General features: G+C 33.8%; 1 protein-coding gene across 2 annotated transcripts in view; it reads left to right on the forward strand.

Annotated features, from left to right (window-relative positions):
• The window catches only part of spred1 (sprouty related EVH1 domain containing 1), a 122,310-nt gene extending 102,392 nt beyond the window's left edge, over positions 1 to 19,918 (forward strand). The window contains exons 4-6 of one of the 2 annotated variants that reach the window (XM_073040113.1): positions 2,281 to 2,333; positions 14,924 to 15,085; positions 15,481 to 19,918. In XM_073040113.1, coding sequence (XP_072896214.1) covers positions 2,281 to 2,333; positions 14,924 to 15,085; positions 15,481 to 16,140 — 875 coding nt within the window. In that variant the 3' untranslated portion in view covers positions 16,141 to 19,918. The remainder of the gene's footprint in view (positions 1 to 2,280; positions 2,334 to 14,923; positions 15,086 to 15,480) is intronic. The other variant, XM_073040114.1, reaches the window with a different exon arrangement.

The following is a 19,918-nucleotide window of genomic DNA, read 5'->3' on the forward strand; positions in this document are numbered from 1 at the left end:
CTCCCAAGTCGCAGTTCTCTTGGAGACTGCATCAGGATTTCCCTGTCTTTTGCTGCATTTGTTTTACTCACCACTTTCACCAGCCTTCCAGGGCCTGCAGCTGTGAAGCATTACCACAGCATGGTGCAGCCTCCACCATGCTTCACGGTAGAGTTGGTGTGTTTTTGGTTATGTGCAGTGTTTGGCTTACACCAGATAATAATCATCTAGTCTGATGGCCAAAAAGCTCAATTTTGGTTTCATCAGATCGTAGAACCTTCTTCCAGCTAACTTCCGAGTCTCACGTGTGCCTTCTGGCAAACTCTAGCCAAGATTTCATGCGAGTTTTTGTCAACAGTGGCTTTCTCTTTGCCACTCTCCTATAAAGCTGCCACTGGTGAATGCATAGTTGGTGTATGCACAGTCTCTCCCATCTCAGCCACTGAAGCTTGTATCTCCTCCAGAGTTGTCATAGGTCTCTTGGTGACCTCCCTCACTAGTCCCCTTCTTGCATGATCACTCAGCTTTTGACGATGGCCTGCTCTAGGCAGATTACAGCTCTGCCATATTCTTTACATTTCTTGATGATTGACTTAACTGTACTCCAAGGGAAATTTAGTGACTTGGAAATGTTCTTGAATTCACCTCTTGACTTGGGCTTTGCAGTAACCTGTTTGTGGAGTTGCTTGGAGTGTTCTTTTGTTATCATGGTGTAGTTGTTTGCCAGGGTAGTGATTCACCTGCAGTTGGACCTTCCAGATAGAAGTGTACCATAATCAATTGAAACACCTTGACTGCACACAGGTTTATATCTAGCTAGGACACTGTAACTAATTATGTGACTACTGAAATCAATTGGCAGCACCAGTGATGATTTTCTGTGTCATATTAAAAGGGGTGAATACTTATGCATTCGAATATATTGTGTTTTATATTTGTAATTAATTTAGATCACTTTGTAGAGATCTGTTTTCACTTTGACACTAAAGAGTCTTTTTCTATTGATCATTGTAAAAAAAAAAGCCAATTTAAATGCACTGTGATTCAATGTTGTAGAATAATAAAACATGAAATCTCACAAGGGGTGTGAATACATTTTATAGGCACTGTATATAAATCCTGATTCTCGTCATCTTTCCATAGATTATTCAAATTACAGTCCTTCATTAGTTTATTTATTGCTTTTTAGTAGATTCTCCTGATCTTACGTTGAACAATGACTTTTCTAATAATAATTACTGATACACAAACAGTAGGATTCTGTTGAGTTTTTGTTATAAGCCAAGAACAAAACACCTCTGCAACCTTTTATTGAGTTACTGTGCAGAATAGGCCATGCTGCCCAGCAATTCTCAGATTTAATCTTAGGCTAATCATGGGACAATTTACAACAACCGGTACGTCTTAGGACTGTGGGAGGAAACCCACATTGTCAGGGAAGAAGGTACAAATTCAGTCCAGGCAGCGGTGGGAATTGACCCTGGGTCACCTGTATTGTAAAGCGTTATGCTAACTGCAACATTACCATGTTGCCCATCATCTTATTTTTAAACACCACCAGGCTATTGCAACCTCATTATGTTTACTCATAATTTCAAATTTCATGATACTGGTAAGATATGCCATTCCTAGTAAGGATGCTCTTGACTGAGTTCATATTACATCTCACAGTGGCAGGAATAACCAAATGTCAGCCAAAGACCATAAGCCAAAATTGTTGCCAAGACATGATGCCTTATTGCAGAGCAGTCATTGAGCATCAATGTGAAAAATTAAGGCTTTCTTAAGTGGGTTATTGAATGGTTGAGACCGCTTTAACATTAAAGAAACATCTATTGCTTTTGGTAATGATCACCACCATTCCCATCCCTTCTTTCATTACCATTATTCTCAGCTTTACTTCATCTGCTCAGTACTCCTTGCACTCACCTCTGACCCAGCTTTAAGCAATCCTTTCTGTAGTTTACTTTCTCTATGATGTAAGAGTTTGAGGACAGAAGGACCCATTCTATTCTTAATAACTTGGATTTTGTGTCCTTGAACAATCTGTTTAAAAGTTCCACAGCCCAGAGTGTGGGCATCCCTGCATTGAAAATGCTGGGGACTTTAAAATGAGCAGCCTTTGATGTTGTTATTTTGAGCTTAATCAATGTTTTATTTTTGCTGTTTAATCCAACTCGTATGATCTTTAAATAGTTGAACAGATATGAGTGAGACAAATTTTTATCGTTGATTTCAAACTTTAAAGGGTGAATAACAGTGAAGCAACTTGTTGGATGACATTGATGTTTTATTTGTCAGCAGGTTGCCAGGAACCTTTCAATGAAGCTACAGTTTCTGATGATAGCTTTCAAGTAAGTGAAATAATAAATGCATACATTGATTTGATTAAAGGCATTTGTATAAAATCTTTCAGAGCCTGTATTTGGTCTGCTCTATAGTAGCTTCAAGAAGCTGCCCTACAGTGTGAAATTTAGCAAAGCTTATTATTGTGGTGGCCTGATATATATTTCAGGATTAAGTATGACCAAGAGATTTTTCTACTGATTAAAACGTAATATTTAATACAACTCAAGTTTAAGTGGCTTACAGTATTTTACTGCAGGAAACAATAGTACTTAGATGACAAATGAGTACTGAATGTGGACATGAGTAATATTCTGGTACAATTTTAGAAATACAACATCAGAGTACAGTCTTCAAAGTGACATGATTATTGCTTTATATATAATTTGAAGTACATTTGCTATTTGTGACTTTGGTTTGTGATTTATCATCACAAATGGCAAAGTATTTGATGCACTTTTAGAAGCTTTTTGCTTAAAAACTTAATGTCTATTTTAAGTTAAAATATTAAATTATATTCTATAGATCTCATATCTTTTTTCATTAAAGAACATTTTTTTAAAATGCACAGGAATTAATATAGTCCTTCCATTAATGAAAAAATAAAGCAAATAATCTTTACTAAGAAGTCTGTTGTGGTTACCTGGTAAAATACATTTCTTGTCTTCTTAAAGCCAAATTTTGTACTATGCAAGTTAATCATATTTCTTTAAAATTTGAGTGGAATGCAGGACAGGCTCATACCAACAAAGACAGTAGTCAAGTAAGTGCTTGGGGAAACTGAACAGAGTTGACAACTTTAGACTGATACTTTTTTCCAATCTATATCAATTATCTTTCTTCCGCCTGCAGCCTGGAACCTTAGAACTTCCTTTCTAAACTCTGTCCATTAAAAGAGACAGTAGTATTCAGCAATGCCAACACACCTGTCTACAAAGCCTTGTTTTGATTAGTATTATGAACTGGAAATCTCAATTACCTTCCATAACTCTTAAGAAATCTACAGATGGTTTTGTATAAGAACAAAGTAACCAACACCTAATCATCCAGGTTGCATTCTTAACTCCTAATTTGTTAATTTTAATATTTTGGAATATAAACAAGCATCACAGTCATTGATGCTGCATACAAATATAGTTTTAATACAGTTAGAATTGCAAATTTTTAATCATTGCTTCTTCTCCATGAAAACTTGTTGCAGTGCAATTCAATATGCACCACAAATCCCTATCAGAATCAGCGTGCTGTGATTTCCCCAAGATTCTACAAATTTAGATGGCTTTCAGGACTCTTAAGGTCTGCACCATTTCCAACAAAACATTTCACTGCTGACAAGCTCAGGAGTATAATTACACTTCCACACTCACTCAGATAGCTGAATTGTATGTCCGTAAAATGTTTAAGGTTTTTGGACATATTTGTTCAGATTCAGTGTTTCTTAATTGCATGGTTGTAGACTTTGCTTTCAAAATCCCTACAACATTATTCTGAGGCTAGACGGCCTCAAACCTCAAATGTTAACGCTGTGTCCCTTTCACAGATGCTATCTGTCCTGCTTAGTCTTTCCAGTATTTTCTGTTTTTACTATTGATCCATCGTTTGGATTTGAGTTTAATTTCCTCTCAAATTGATTATTTATGGGGGACGTCACGTGATGACGTAGGGTCGAGACGTTGGAAATCCAGCTCCCTCGTAAAAAGTAATGAAATAGGGTTTAAATGAAGAAGAGTTAACTAATATCTATTAGAAATTACTTATAAGAAACTCGGGACTATCTTTTGATATGGCTCCTAAATTGAAACAGAAGAAAGCTACTACTTCGAAGACTGCGCAAATCGGTGGGGAAAAAGGCCTAACCGCTTCGGTGAAACATTGGACTCAAGTTAGATCTCCTCCCGGCGAAGTGCACGGTACTTCTGATGATGAGGGGAAGGAAGTTGTAGCAATGTTGGCGGTCTCTAAGAAGAAACAGAAGGAACGCATGCGCGAAAGTATGTATGGGAAGATATCAACAGAACTACAAAGCCTAACTACGGCTGGAAGTGAAATTGGATCTGAATCGGAAGGAGAAACAGACTCTTTGGGAAATTCGGAGAAGGAAGAAGAGGAAAAGAAGAAAGAGATTAAAGGAGACATAAAAGATATCCTGAGATATATGACGAATGAATTAAAATCTATAAGAGCAGATATGATGAAAGAATCAAAAGCTACAAGAACAGATATGACGAATGAATTGAAAGCTACAAGAATAGATATGACGAATGAATTAAAAGCTATAAGAACAGATATAAAAAGGATACAGAATACACTTGATAATGTGGTGGAAAAACAAAAGAAGATGGAGAAGGAAGTTAAAGAGATGGAAGTAAAAGTGGAAGAAAATACTGAAAAAATAAAAAATGATAATTCTGTCTGGATAGCAGAAAGAAAACGGATGCTTGAAAAAATGGATGCGCTTGAGAACTCTAATAGACGAAATAATATTAAAATTGTTGGTCTTATGGAAGGTACAGAGGGAGAAAATCCAATAAAATTCTTTCAAGATTGGATTCCGAAAATTTTGGAAATGGAAGAAGGAAGTCAAGTAATTGAAATTGAAAGAGCACATAGAGCTTTAAGACCAAGATCTCAACAAGATCAAAATCCAAGATCAGTTTTGATAAAATGCTTAAGGTATCAAGATAAAGAAATGATCTTGAAGGCAGCTACTCAGGGTGCCAAAGAGAGAAAAGGGCCATTGATAATAGAAGGGAAAAGAGGTTTTTTTTACCCAGATATAAGTTACGATCTTCTGAAGAGGCGGAAAGAATTTAATCCAGTGAAAAAATCTTTATGGGAAAAGGGTTATAAATTTTTATTGAGCTACCCAGCAAAATTGATAATTTTTCTGGAAAATGGAGAAAGGAAGTTTTTTTGTTGACTACCGGAAAGCGGAGAAATTTGTACAAGGACTATCCGATGTTCATGAAGAGGACTAATGAATTATAGAAGTGAAATGGACTTATGATGAAGATTGAAATAAGGTTGGACTTGATGGACATTTATAAAGAAAAAATAGTCGATGAGAATTAATTGGGAGTAGAGATAATAATTATTTTCTTTTTTTTTCTTCATTAATATAGATATGTTTTTTTTTTCCCTTTCTTTTTGCGGGGGAGCTGGAGGAGCTCCTGATCGACGGCTGCGAGTTTCACGTGTACAATCATGGCGATTGCCATGACCCGTAAAATGGGGGGGGGGGGGGTAATGTTGAGTTCTTTTTATTCGCAACATTAGTTGGGGGCTATTTTGTTTTTTTTCTTATATATTAGCTATCTTTTTTATATTTTTCTTCTTTTTTGCCTGGATGGTTGGGGAGAGACTCATAGCAACATGGAGAATTTTAAAGAGTTCCCAAGGTATTATGAATGACTAATTTGCTTAATTTATTAAGTTTTAATGTTAATGGAATTAATGGGCTTGTGAAAAGAAAGAGAGTTTTAACATATATTAAGAAAATGAAAGGAGATATAGTTTTTTTTTACAAGAAACGCATTTAACAGAAACAGAACATAAGAAATTAAAGAGAGATTGGGTTGGAAATGTTATTGCAGCTTCATTTAATTCAAAATCGAGAGGAGTTGCAATTTTGGTTAATAAGTCTACCAATTAAAATACAAAATGTAATAATTGATTCTGGGGGGAGATATGTAATTATACATTGTCAAATCTTTTTAAGAATTATGGACTTTTATGAATATTTATGCACCAAATGAAAATGATACAAAATTTATACAAGAAGTCTTTTTGAAATTGGCTGATGCACATGATAAAATATTAATAGGTGGATATTTTAATTTTTGTTTGGATCCAGTTTTGGATAGGTCAACTAAAGTTGCTACAAAATCAAAAGTAACAAAATTAACTTTATCATTAATGAAAGATTTAAACCTGATTGATATATGGAGAAAAATGAATCCAAGAGAGAGAGATTATTCATTTTATTCAAATAGACATAAAACTTATTCAAGGATTGATTTTTTTATTATCAAAAAATATTCAAGATAGAGTGAAAAGTGTGGAATTTAAAGCAAGAATACTGTCAGATCATTCTCCCTTGATAATGACAATGATAATGATGGATAAGGAGGAATCGATTTATAGATGGAGATTTAATTCAATTTTATTAAAACGTCAAGATTTTTGTGATTTTATGAAAAAACAAATACAGTTTTTTTTGGATACAAATTTACATTCAGTAGAGGATAAAATTGTATTATGGGAAGCGATGAAAGCATATTTAAGGGGTCAGATTATAAGTTATACATCTAAAATCAAGAAGAAATACGCAGCAGAAATAGATCAGTTGGAAAAAGATATTATAAAGTTAGAAAAAGAATCTCAAAGACACATGACAGAAGAAAAACGAAGACAACTTGTTAACAAAAAACTACAATATAATACACTCCAGACATATCATACAGAAAAAGTAATTATGAGAACTAAACAGAAATATTATGAACTAGGTGAAAGATCACATAAAATTCTTGCTTGGCAGTTGAAAACAGAACAGGTTTCTAAAACAATAAATGCAATTAGAACAAGTGTAAACAAGGTTACTTATAAGCCTTTAGAAATTAATGAAACTTTAAAAAAATTTTATACTGAACTATATCAATCAGAATCAAAAAATAAGATTACTGAGATAGATACATTTTTATCACAAATAACCCTTCCAAAATTAAATTTCGAAGAACAGAAAGGATTAGATATGCCTTTTACATTAAAGGAGGTTGAAGAAGCTTTAGGATCACTTCAGAGTAATAAATCTCCAGGAGAAGATGGTTTTCCTCCTGAGTTTTATAAAAAATTTAAAGATTTATTAATTCCTCCTTTTATGGAATTAATATATCAAGTGGAAAGAATGCATAAACTCCCACAATCTTTTTTAACAGCGATCATAACTGTACTGCCAAAAAAAGATAGAGATCCTTTAAAACCAGCATCATATAGGCCTATTTCTTTGTTGAATACAGATTATAAAATAATAGCAAAAATTTTATCTAATAGAATATCTAAATATTTACCAAAATTAATACATATGGACCAAACAGGTTTTATTAAAAATAGACAATCAATGGATAATATAACCCAGTTAATTAGTATAATTCATTTGGCACAAAAAAGAGAGGAAATGAGTGTGGCAGGTGCTTTGGATGCAGAAAAAGCATTTGATAGATTGGAATGGGATTTTTTATTTAAGGTATTGGAAAAATATGAATTAGGAAAATCTTTTATACAATGGATTAAAATTCTAAATACTAATCCTCAAGCTAAGGTAGTTACAAATGGTCAGATTTCAACACCATTTTGTTTAACAAGGTCAACTAGACAAGGCTGCCCATTATCACCTGCTTTATTTGTATTGGCAATAGAACCATTAGCTGAATTAATTAGAACAGATTCAGATATTGAGGGCATTAGAGTTAATCAAGAAGAATATAAGATTAACTTATTTGCTGATGATGTTTTGATTTACTTAACAAACCCATTGCAATCTTTGCAAAGATTATCTTTTAGATTGGAAGAATATGGGGAAGTATCGGGTTATAAAGTAAATTGGGATAAAAGTGAAATTTTACCCCTTACCAATGGAAATTATAATCAATGCCGATTAGCAACTCAATTTCGATGGTCAATAAATGGGATAAAATATTTAGGTATTAGAGTTAATAATGATGTAAAAAATTTATATAAACAAAATTATTTGCCATTATTAAAAAAAATAAAAGAGGATCTTGATAAATGGATGATATTACCAATAACATTAATAGGTAGAGTTAATGTTGTAAAAATGAATATATTTCCTAGATTGCAATATTTATTTCAAACTCTACCAATACAATTACCTCAGAAGTTTTTTCAAGAACTGAATAAATATGTAAGGAAATTTCTTTGGAAAGGAAAGATGTCAAGAATATCATTGGAAAAATTGACATGTAAATTTGATTTAGGAGGGTTACAACTTCCAAACTTTAAGAATTATTATAAAGCAAATCAACTTAGATTTATTGCGTCTTTTTTTGATGAAGAAAAACCGGCATGGATTAGAATAGAATTAGATAAGATAGGAGAAAATACACAAGAAGATTTTATATATAAATGGGAATCCAAATGGATACGGGAAAAAAAAGAATCTCCTATATTAAGACATTTGATTGATTTATGGAATAAGGTAAATATGGATGATGAGATAAAGAAATCTTTATTAGCAAAAAGGACTTTAATTCAAAATAGGCTTATTCCTTTTACAATGGATAATAAACTTTTACATAATTGGTTTCAAAAGGGGATTAAATATATAGGTGACTGTTTTGAAGGAGGTATATTGATGTCGTTTGATCAATTAAAAAATAAATATAAAATATCAAATAACACTCTTTTCTGTTATTTTCAATTAAAAGCTTATTTATGAGAAAAGTTGGGACAAACAATGTTGATGCCAAAACCTAGTGAAATAGAAATATTAATTCAGAAAGGAAAAATTTAAAAAAATTACATCTTGTATGTATAATTTGATTCAAAAGCAGACAATTAAATTAGGAATTCATAAATCAAGACAAAAATGGGAATCTGATCTGAATGTTAAAATTGATGGAAAAAATTGGTCAAGATTATGTTCTCATAGTATGAGAAATACAATAAATGTTCGACTTAGATTAATACAATATAATTTTTTACATCAATTATATATAACACCACAGAAAATAAATAGATTAAATTCAAATATGTCTGACCAATGTTTTCGATGTAAACAAAAAATTGGTACTTTTTTACATTCTACTTGGTCTTGTTCTAAAATTCAACCATTTTGGATTAATTTAAGATTTTTATTGGAACAAATTATTGGAGTACAACTTCCACATAGTCCATTGTTATTTTTATTAGGAGACATTGAAGGGACAATAACGAAATTTAAATTGAATAAGTATCAGAAAAAATTTATAAAAATTGCTTTGGCAGTAGCCAAAAAAGTTATCGCAGTTACTTGGAAATCTGATTTAAATTTAACTATGGATCGTTGGAATAATGAAATACATAGTTGTATTCCATTTGAAAAAATTATGTATAATTTAAGAAATGAATGAGATATTTTTGAAAATTTGGTCACCATACTTACGAAAGATAGGATTAGATACATAGGTCCTTTGAAGATAAAATTATAGTAATTGGGGAAAGTGAAAATAAATATCAAAATTATTTTGAACTCCATGGAACATGTGGGGATCCTCCGATATCCAGGCAATCTTTCTTCTCTTTTCTTTCTTTTTTTTTTCTTTTTCTTTAGATAAGGGCTAAGGGGGGGGGGGGTTAGTATCACTTTTCTTACTATTTTATTATTACATTTATTCTTGTAATTTCTAAAATTCAATAAATAAATAATATTTTTTAAAAAATTGATTATTTATGAGTGATTAAATTTGGTCTCGCTATTTGTCAGCTTTTGTATTTAATAATCTGAAAGTTGGTTTTGCTTACGTTTTGTTTTCCTCTGCTATTTGCTTGAAATTAGTCAGGCAAAGTTAATAAGTAGCAATGTGCTATCATCATTTATGCACAATTTCTGCATGCTTTTGGGCTACTTGGAAAAATGGTGCTAAGTAGTGTCCCACCTTAAAAAAAACTTTGTGTCCCAGATGAAGTCAACCATCACAAGTATTAACTTTAAGCTGTCTTGGCCCTTTGGTAGTGGAAGGCACATTACAGAGCATTTTAATTAAGCCTTTGTCTCTGCCAATGTGACTAACAAATGATTCTATAAAGCCTTTCCAGTTATTTATAGTTAGAATCTGGTTAATCACAGATGGTGGCTGATTAAAATATTTTTGTGATAAATCTTTTTTTAGCTCTATTAATGAAGCTGCTATATTGTCACTCTTAAGGCAAAGAATATTTTTAAACCAATTTAAGCAAAGCAGCTAAAATATAGGTGTGTGACAAATTTTGTTTTTGTGATACACAAAAGAATTTGAGCAGGAACTTAAAGGAGCTAGTGCAGTTGCAGCCAGGTTTTCGAATTACCCTTTGTGGGAATGCCAAGCAACTGTAAAATATCTTGCCAATTGTACCACAATTTAAAATTGTCATTGCTTTTAAATTTGAATATTAGAAAGAGAGAGTGTAGGTCTGTGGTTGCTAAGCTTTTCATTGAACCTTACATTGAATTTGTGCATTATACCTTGCCCTTGGAATGCAAGTTAAATGTAGAGGCAGTGAATGGTTTGGGGCTTTCCTCTAAGCTGAGTATATTTATCATTATTTTGAGGTGCTATGGTAGCATAGTGTATAACGTGATACTATTACAGCTTGGATCGTCGAAGTTCAATTCTGACACCATCTGTAACGGGTTTGTAAGTTCTCTCCGTGGGTATCCTCCTAGTGCTCTGGTTTCCTACTTCATTCCAAAGAGGCACTGGATAGTGGATTAATTGGTCATTGTATATTATCCTGTAATTGGGTAAGGCTTAAATAGATGGGTTGTTGGGCCAGAAGGGCCTGTACTATGTTGTGCCTCGAAATGTATGATCAATAAATCATTTCAAGCTCTTAATTACAAGATCTTTCATTTAAGTTTCTCGTGGTTAAACACTGAAATAGCTAATTTCACACAAGGAAATATTATAGTTTTCTTAATTTCTTATTGTAAAGAATTTCTCATCTCGGAGGGATAATTAACTAATAATTTGACTTTTCCATGCTAATTTACTTGAAAGTGTAACAATCTAATGTCTAGTTCCCAGTCTAAATCTAGTTTTGTTTATAGCAAGTATTAGGATGCAAAGATTTGAGAGAAGTGTATGCCACTAATCTTCACTGGTAAATTACACTCAGCTAAAATAAGAACGGAACCTATTTTGTAAGCTGTTAATAATTTTCTGCTTGAACTTCAGTCTGCAGAAACGGAAAGGGAAGAAGTTTTGATAATTTGAACAAGAGGATCTGAATCTGGATCCCATTTTCTGTGCAACTGTATTTGTCCAACATATTGCAGCTGGAGTTGATTTTATTACTTTACCCGTGATCCATTCAAGCCATTTTAGTACTTTGAAGGGGGAAAAATATCATAGGAAGCATCTCTTAGCAACCACAGGACAGTAATTACTATAACAGCAGCTGGGAGAAAAACAGATTTCCATTTTACATAAAAGCTGTGTTGGGTTGCTTTTTACAGACAGAACTTGCCAAGCTTTGTCAGAACTGAGTATTATAGTCAGAATGTGGGTGGTGGTTGCAGCTTTTAATCATTCTGTTGCTTTTTAAAAATTTCCATCTTGCAATATGCTATGCATTAAGTGTTTCAGTGTTATGCAATTCTTGTTTGTTAAATGAAGGGAGATTGTAAATTTGAAGATATGATTATACTTGATTTAATATAGGAAACAGAAGGAAATGGGGTCCTTGCAAAGGTAACATTATAAATATGCAAATTTTTCATCAAACAAATAGGAACAAGTTTGTATATTAAACCAAGTAACAATTGATCATATTGTAAACTTAAACATGAAGGATTCTGCAGATGCTGAAAGTCCAGAGCCACACTTTCAAAATGCTGGGGTAACTCAGCATCTATGGAAAAGAATAAACAGTTGACTTTTCGACTGAGACCCTTCATCGGGACTAGAAAGGAAGGGGGAAGATGCCAGAATACAAAGGTGGAGAAGAGGGGAAGGTGTTGGGTAGGGGAAGGGTGATGAAGTAATAATAGAAGTAGGAATCTGATAGGAGAGGAGTGTGAACCAGAAAAGAAAGGGGTGTAGAAGGGGCACCAAGGGAGGTGATAGATAGGTGAAGGGAAGAGTAAGTGGGGGGGTCAAAGTGGAGAGTTGAAGGGAAGGGAGAAAATCCTGGAAGTTGGAGAAATTGATGTTCATGCAATGGCGGCTACCTAGATGGCATGAAGTGTTTCTCCTCCAACCTTAGAGTGGCCTCATCATGGCAGAAGAGGCCATGGACTGACATGTCAGAATGGGAATTGGAATTAAAATGGTTGTTTTTTTGTTAAAATTTTGTTACTGCTTTTTGCGAATGGAGTGAAGGTGCTTGACAAAAAACTTCAATCTACATTGGGTCTCCCTAGTATAGAGGAGGCCACATGGGGAGCATCTGATACAGTAGTCAACCCTAACAGATTTGCAGGACAAGTGTTGCTTCACCTAGAACTAAACTGTATAGTATATAATATAGTAAACTTTGTGTGATTCTTAAATTATCAACGTTGGTGCAAAGCAAACATAATTTCTGAAAATTCTGTGGTGGTGGGTTATTCACTTGAATTACTATAGTCCATATGTTGAAGATACTCCCATAATAGTATTGGGGAGAGAGTTCCAGGGCTTAAAGCAACTATTAGTGAAGGCAGTATATTGCCAGATTAAGTAATAGTATGCCCTTGTCCCTAGTAGTAGAAGTTATGGATCTGAGAGTTGTTGACGGAGTAGTTTTTAGGACATCTTGTAGATGTTACTCACTGTAACTATTGTTCATTATGAAGGCAGTTAGTGTTCAAGGGTAGTGGATGGGGTGCCAGTCAAGTAAGCTTTTTTCTCTGGACTGTGTTTAGTTGTATAATTGTTAGGCTATGCTTGTCAAGGCAAGTAGATATATTCCATCATTCTTCTGGCTTGTGCCTTGTAGATGGTGAGGCGTCGGGTAGTGAGTCACTCATTGCAGGGGTACCAACAAACTCTAGATTGTTTGGCAATCTAATTCAAAGTAATTCTAATGACTGTAACTGTGGATATGTCTTGGAAAAATTTGACAATATATATCAATAGTTCAATAGAAAAAAGAAACCTGTGCCAAATTTCTGTTACGTTGAAGCAAAACATTAACCACTTAATCTTCTCAAAAATATCAGAGCTAATTTTGCAATTTTGTCACTTTTCAACTTTCCAGATTAAGGTCCCATACAGATGATGCAGAAGTTAAGGTGACCCCACCATTACAGGTGTTGGCATCTTATGGTATTCACAAATCAGAATCCTGAAACAGAATAAAGTTCGCTCTTAAGAAAATTACGTGGGAAAAATATTAAATGCAGAAAAAGGACAAAAAAATTATCTAATTTAGTCAATACTGAGGCACTGACTCATTGCTTTGATTGGGTGAGCAGTCCTAGCCGAGTCTCATCATTGCCACACCCTCTCCAATTTTAGGACGTGTGAGCAGATGCCTTAAATGTAACTCTGCCATTCTCTTCATCAGAAACTTTTTCTCTGATGCACTGCATTTTGGGAAAGTCCTGTAGCCATGACCAACTTGTATTCTGGCTCCTAAAGTAATCCTTTGGTCTTCTCTCCATTGATTTTTTTCCTTCTTATTCCCTATTTCTTAAATTCTTCTTAATCCATGATCTTTATCCATTCCCTGTGTCTGCTGTTGGCTTCATCTGTTTAATAGTGGTGGTGGATCACTTTATCATCAGCAGTAAGTGTTTTACATGAGATAAACATCCCATGGAAATGCATGACAAGAGAAAATCTGCAGATGGGCATCTTTGCTTTTTAAGATGAGATTCAGTTGGGGTGGGGGGGGGGGGTTCCTGTTATAGAAAACTGCAATAAAGATGGGTTTCTAAGAATACATCTCTTCTGTTACATGACGGTTATCTGTAACTTTTTTCTTACATGATGATCCTGATTAAGATGCTGGTTACTTCCATCTACTTGTAAACTATACTGCACCAAAACGAGCTATTGGTAAAACTAGTAATGTGTTCTAATTTTTGGCCTTTCTAAGCTCCCTGATACTTAAAGCATTTGAGAACATTTTCAATAGGAAGAGGTTCTGTGCTGTTTTGTGATATTCATTGATTTAAACTGGCATTGTAGTCCATTTTTTGCATTTCTAGCATAAAGTCTTGCACTTTATTTTGCTTATCAGAGTTTCATAACATAGAATTGGTCCTTTCACAATTTTGATAAATATGGCAAAAATGATTGAGAATCTGCCACTTACAAATTGAGCTGGCACAGTTCTGAAGCACTGTATTTCTGTAATCTTGCCCATTATTAAATAGCTAAAAATGAGCTGATATACACAAAGAAATTAGGATTTCAAATTGTCAAATTATAAAAAAGCACTTTAACTAGAAACAATGATTAACAATGAAGCAAACAAGTAAACTATATAAAAACATTTTTCACAGTGGATCCTTTCAATTTAAATAAGTGAAGGTGATGAATGGGTCAGATCTCAATTAGAAGTCACATTCCCAGTGTTGGGAAATTGCTCCAATTTCTTGTTGTGTTGTTGGACTTCTTTTCAAGAGTTCATGTGGCAGTCACAAATTTAGTGGTACTTTTGTGGAATTTCAACAGTTCTGCAGAGAACTGTCTGCATACTGCACTTCCAAAGTTCCTATGTAGTTTGCTTTTTAACTGGAGTGTTTCATAGAATTGTGATAGGCTGACCTCTGCTGGTCAAACTGGAAATATACTGTTTACAATTTGAAATCAAAGCCTTTCAGAATCGGATTCAAGTTTATTATCACTGGCATGTGTTGTGAAATTTGTTAACTTAGCAAATAAGTAATAAAGGCTTTTTGTGCTGTTTTTAGCCACCTCAAGAAAATGATGCTGATTCTTTGAAAAGAAAAGAGAGAATTTTACGACGTGACACTGTAGTAACCAATGAACCTTGCAGAAGCTGCTATGTTAGAACGCCTCCACCTGAGGAATTCAGTTCTCGAAGATTGTATTTTCCTGCTCAGCAGAATCAAGTAATCTTTTATTGTTTAGTGTTTGTTTTAGAAAAGAAATAAATTATGATACATTCAACTATTTTACAGAGGTGAAAACTGAACATGGAACATGAGTATAGTATCTCTATACTCTTGAGTTACATCTACCTAGAGCGCAATTTTTAAAATTTATTATTATAGTGGTTTATAATGATGTTCCTCAGAATATTATTTGAACTTAGCAGTGTAAGCCTGAGTAACATTAAATTGTGTCCTGGCCAGTGACTGGGCTATTATCGTGCTTATTCAAAGGAGAACTCGTAAATCAGTTTTGTATCTTTTGCAAGCCTATCTTATGCATTATAATATTTTTACTTATTCATTTTATTCAACCATAGTTTGATTTTTAATGAGAAACTTTAAATATTTTTCAGGTCATGTTAAAATCAACTAGGCACGTCAGCTTTCAAGATGATGACGAAGTAGTGAGGATAAACCCTCTGAAGGATGTATTGATTAGGGGCTATGAAGACTACAGACATCCTATTGTGCGAAAAAATGATTTGGAAACAGAAGTAGATTCATATGTGTGTTTTAAGCCTGAATCTAAGAAACATGATTATGTATATCCTTCAGTGCAAGGGATGGAATCCGATTCTGTTAAAGATTCAAAAGGTTCTATTGTATTCAAAGCACAGCCCCCCACTTCACTGAAATCAAAAAAATCCAAACGAAGGAAAGAGGATGGAGAGCGCTCTCGTTGTATATATTGTCGAGAAATGTTTAACCATGAAGAGAACAGAAGAGGACAGTGTCAGGATGCTCCAGACCCAATCAAGAGGTGCATTTATCAAGTGAGCTGTATGCTGTGTGCAGAGAGTATGCTTTATCACTGTATGTCAGACTCTGAAGGAGATTTCTCTGATCCATGTTCATGTGACACTGGTGATGACAAATTCTGTTTGCGATGGATGGCTCTTATAGCCTTGTCTGTTCTTGCACCGTGTATGTGCTGCTATCTCCCTCTAAGAGCCTGCCACCATTGTGGTGAGATTTGTGGATGTTGCGGAGGGAAACACAAAGCAGCTGGATGATGTAAACGGTTGGGAGCCAAGCTGTGCAAATAATTTTTCTCCAGATGGCATCCATTCTGGCTCATGAGGGTATTGGCCCTCTGGTATTCAAAGCCAGGATCAGTTGCAGAGCTGTGCAAGTTTCCAGGTCTAGTGGAGAAGTGATGTGCTTTAAATGATAATGACATTTCTATAGGCCACCATGTCTATAACTTCGCATGGCACAGTCTAACTCAAGTGGTCTTGCGAAGCAAAGAGGTCTTTGCTTTTAGCTGTTAATAATGAACACTGTATGTGGTTATGCAGAAGGTATTCATTTTGCAGTTTTGTACATTGAATTGGTTATGGGACCTGGTGTCTCACATGAAGCTTTTACTGAAGAGACTCAAGTTTTAGATTAAAAGCACTAGGTAACTGTTTGGATTTTTTTTATTGAGAAAGATTATTTTAGATTTTGCTTCTGTTAAGTATTACTATGTGCATTTACAGAATCACTTATCCAGCAGTGCAGATGAATTTACTGTCTGAGTAATTACAAATTATTTAACACATGTAAAGTGTCAAACTCTATATAACTAAATTTGAGATATGGCTTGTACTTGAAGAAATGTAATCTTTTAGTCCTGTGTCAAGATTTTGATATATAATTGACCCATAGGTACACTTCTTATTTTAATCCATTGTAATATGCATGCTTGCTAATGATTTAGCATTATTTTGAATATTTTACCACCTTCCCCATAAAACAGAAAGTAACTGATTTTAAAATTATCTGAAACTTATTGAACATTTGGGGCGTATTTAGATTTATAATCATCTGAAAAAAACACTTCTAATATTTTTGCACAACCAGCAAGTTTCCTGACGATGACCCAATAAGTTAGATGATTTAATACATTGATGTAACTGAGAATCATATGCTATTAAAAATCTAAAAGATATATAGTCAATACAAGCATTTTAGACTGAGCTTTATGTCCGCAAGCTATCGAAAAGCAATAGATATAGTTTTGGAAAGATACAGTTTTAATTTGTAAATTAAGCGAATGTTAGAGCATTTAATGATGCTAAACTATGCTAGCTTATTTTGTTCTGAGATAGAATTGAATGCTCTTACTTTAAAAAAACAACCACTGAGGTGCTGGATTTCCCTGGATAAATTTTGCATACAGGCATGGTGTGGAGTGGTTCCTGTAAATGTGTATGTGGTTTTGTGTTGAAATGCATAGGTATGGTATGTGTCGATGTAATTAAAAATTGGAATTTACATTGGAGCCATGTATGTTGGCAGGAACTAGGACTATACAGTGGAGAAGACAAATTTTGAGAATGAATGGACTAAATAATTGGACTTAAACATAAAAGTCAATTTTGTGGTTTAAAAAAGAAAGAATTATTCTTCACTTAGTTTAGAGCCTCTGATAATCAAGTAACGTGGAATAAACCAGAGTTTTACTTATGGCACGTGGGCACATTTGATTTTGTACATTTTCTCTACAGAGTCTATACACTATTATAGTACATTTTTCATGTCTGTGAATTTGAAGGGGAAAATAGAGCTTGTATGGTTGTGGTAGAATCATCCTCAGTCTAAGATTTAATGCTTCTAAATGTTATATTTATTCACAAGAAAATTACATTTAAAATTTAGGACTTCGGGTAAAGTGCTTAGCCAGGTTCTAGTTTTTTCAAATGTAAGTGTAAATGAATAACCCCATTTGTAAGATATTCCATTTTAAAATGCATCTATTTATCAGCTGTGAGTAGATGGAATGAACTGACAGCGTTCTGTACATAAAGCTAACTTTGAATATTATTTCACATTGAAAGTAGAGGCTAAAGATATGAGACTAAATTTTAAAGAGCTTGTTTCTAGTTTTGTACCTAATAGGATGGCTCCAAAAGGAAAATTGTGGTGATGGGCAGTTATTTCTTTTGCAATTTTGAATATTTAAAATTTGTGTAATGCTTCATTATAGGATTCCATCTATGCTGATGAATTTTGATTTATCAGTGTTTTGCACATTAGGGGAATCAAACAAATTTTGAATTGTATTTAGAGTACTTGTACATAGTCTGAGACCACTTGCTTATTTTGTATTTTTCTATACATTTCTGTTGTCCACATTTTGAAAAACTAAAGGCCATGTTTCCATTAAGTGCCAGTTAACTTTCCCTTTGAAAGAACTGCAAGCTAGCTGAGGAAAAATCTGATCGACTTTTCTGTCAACTGCAGCTAGTAAGGCACACATAGACATTAACTGAAGTCTTATTAATCCTGGCATTCAAAAACTTCATCTAAAAGTTCTGCATGTATAATGTCTTCGAGGTAAGATTTTTCTCTGATGTCCAATCTGTAATATTCTGAGGGGAAACTCTTAATTCATGAGATTTTAAATGATTCTTCAGGCCTCCACATCTCATCCATTGCATTTGCTTCTCATCTGGGTTCTGGTGAGAAAATTATGTATATCAGTTTGTTCATTTTTTGCATTAAATGGATATGACATCTGAATTAATTTCATTTTTCCAAATATATGCTAGTCACAATAAGTTCCAGAGTGAATGCTGAATTGAAGACAGAGTTTGGAAAAGAATCTATCATATTTACTGGCTGCCTAAAAGGTGTGATTTACCAGTTGTTCCATTGTAATAAGCCTTAAGCAGAATTTCTGACCTTTTCAGTTTTCACCATTGTTTTGACGTTACTGTTCTTGTGTCTGTGCAACCAATTTTTAAATTGCATTTGTGAAAATGAACTGGGGCACATATTAAATAGATTTTCACATGCAGGCCTATTCTATTATTTTCTGCACTCATAATGCTCAGTATTTAATTCAAAAGTTGCTTCCTTTTTTCATATCCTTTCCCCATGTGCAGTGGAATCAGTGTTTGTAACTTTTTAAAAATTCTCTTACCAAAATTATTATCATAGTGGAAATCAGTTCCATTTCAATTCGGAGACAGAAAACTACTTACCTGTAGAATGTTAAACTTTAAATAACTCCAAATATAACTTAAGCTGCTTTATATTCTCCCCCCATTGGGTCCAGAGGAAGTCTGAGAGTGCTGGCACAATGGAATGTAATGATGCATTTATCCCAAATGAACAACTTGCTGGCTGTAGCAAAGTGTTATGTGTTGTAATAGGTATACGTTGGCCTAAGAATAATCAGGCACTATGAACTAGTATGGTGCATCTAGCCATGTATTGAATTTGTATGCAATGTCTGCTTTATGTATTTTTTAAAAAATGCCCAAAAGACATGCTAATAACGCTAATCAACCCCTCTGAGTACTGATGCTATTTATCACTGTTTCCTTTTTAAATGCAACTTTGTTCTACTTCCACTTTTTTTTAATGCTATGCTTTCCAAAATGAGACATCAATAGAAACCTAAATTTGCAGAGTATTTAGTAACCTTTTGATTTTTCTCCAGATTCTGTCTATTATTTGCTTAGTGCCACTTCCTTAATACACAGCCAACTTCCAAAAAGTGCCTCGCTTGTACATTTTTAAAACTCCATCTAAATTTAACTGATATTGTACTTGGTACATTTCAATTTTAGGTATTTTTATTTTTGTGTTGAAAAGATGAAGTATGTGATGTACAGTTTAGTTTAACTACTGCCATGGGTGTAATTAAATGTACGAGAGTGTAGCTTCTTAATTTCTCAAATATATATAATGTAAATATGCATATACTGTAAGTTTGTAACAGATTTTGTTACATCATACACTTGTAATTTGACATATCAAACAAGTATCATAATAAAACAGTAAGTTTTAATTTCTTTA

The sequence above is a fragment of the Hemitrygon akajei genome, chromosome 3, assembly GCF_048418815.1.
Source record: "Hemitrygon akajei chromosome 3, sHemAka1.3, whole genome shotgun sequence".
Lineage (NCBI taxonomy): Eukaryota > Metazoa > Chordata > Chondrichthyes > Myliobatiformes > Dasyatidae > Hemitrygon > Hemitrygon akajei.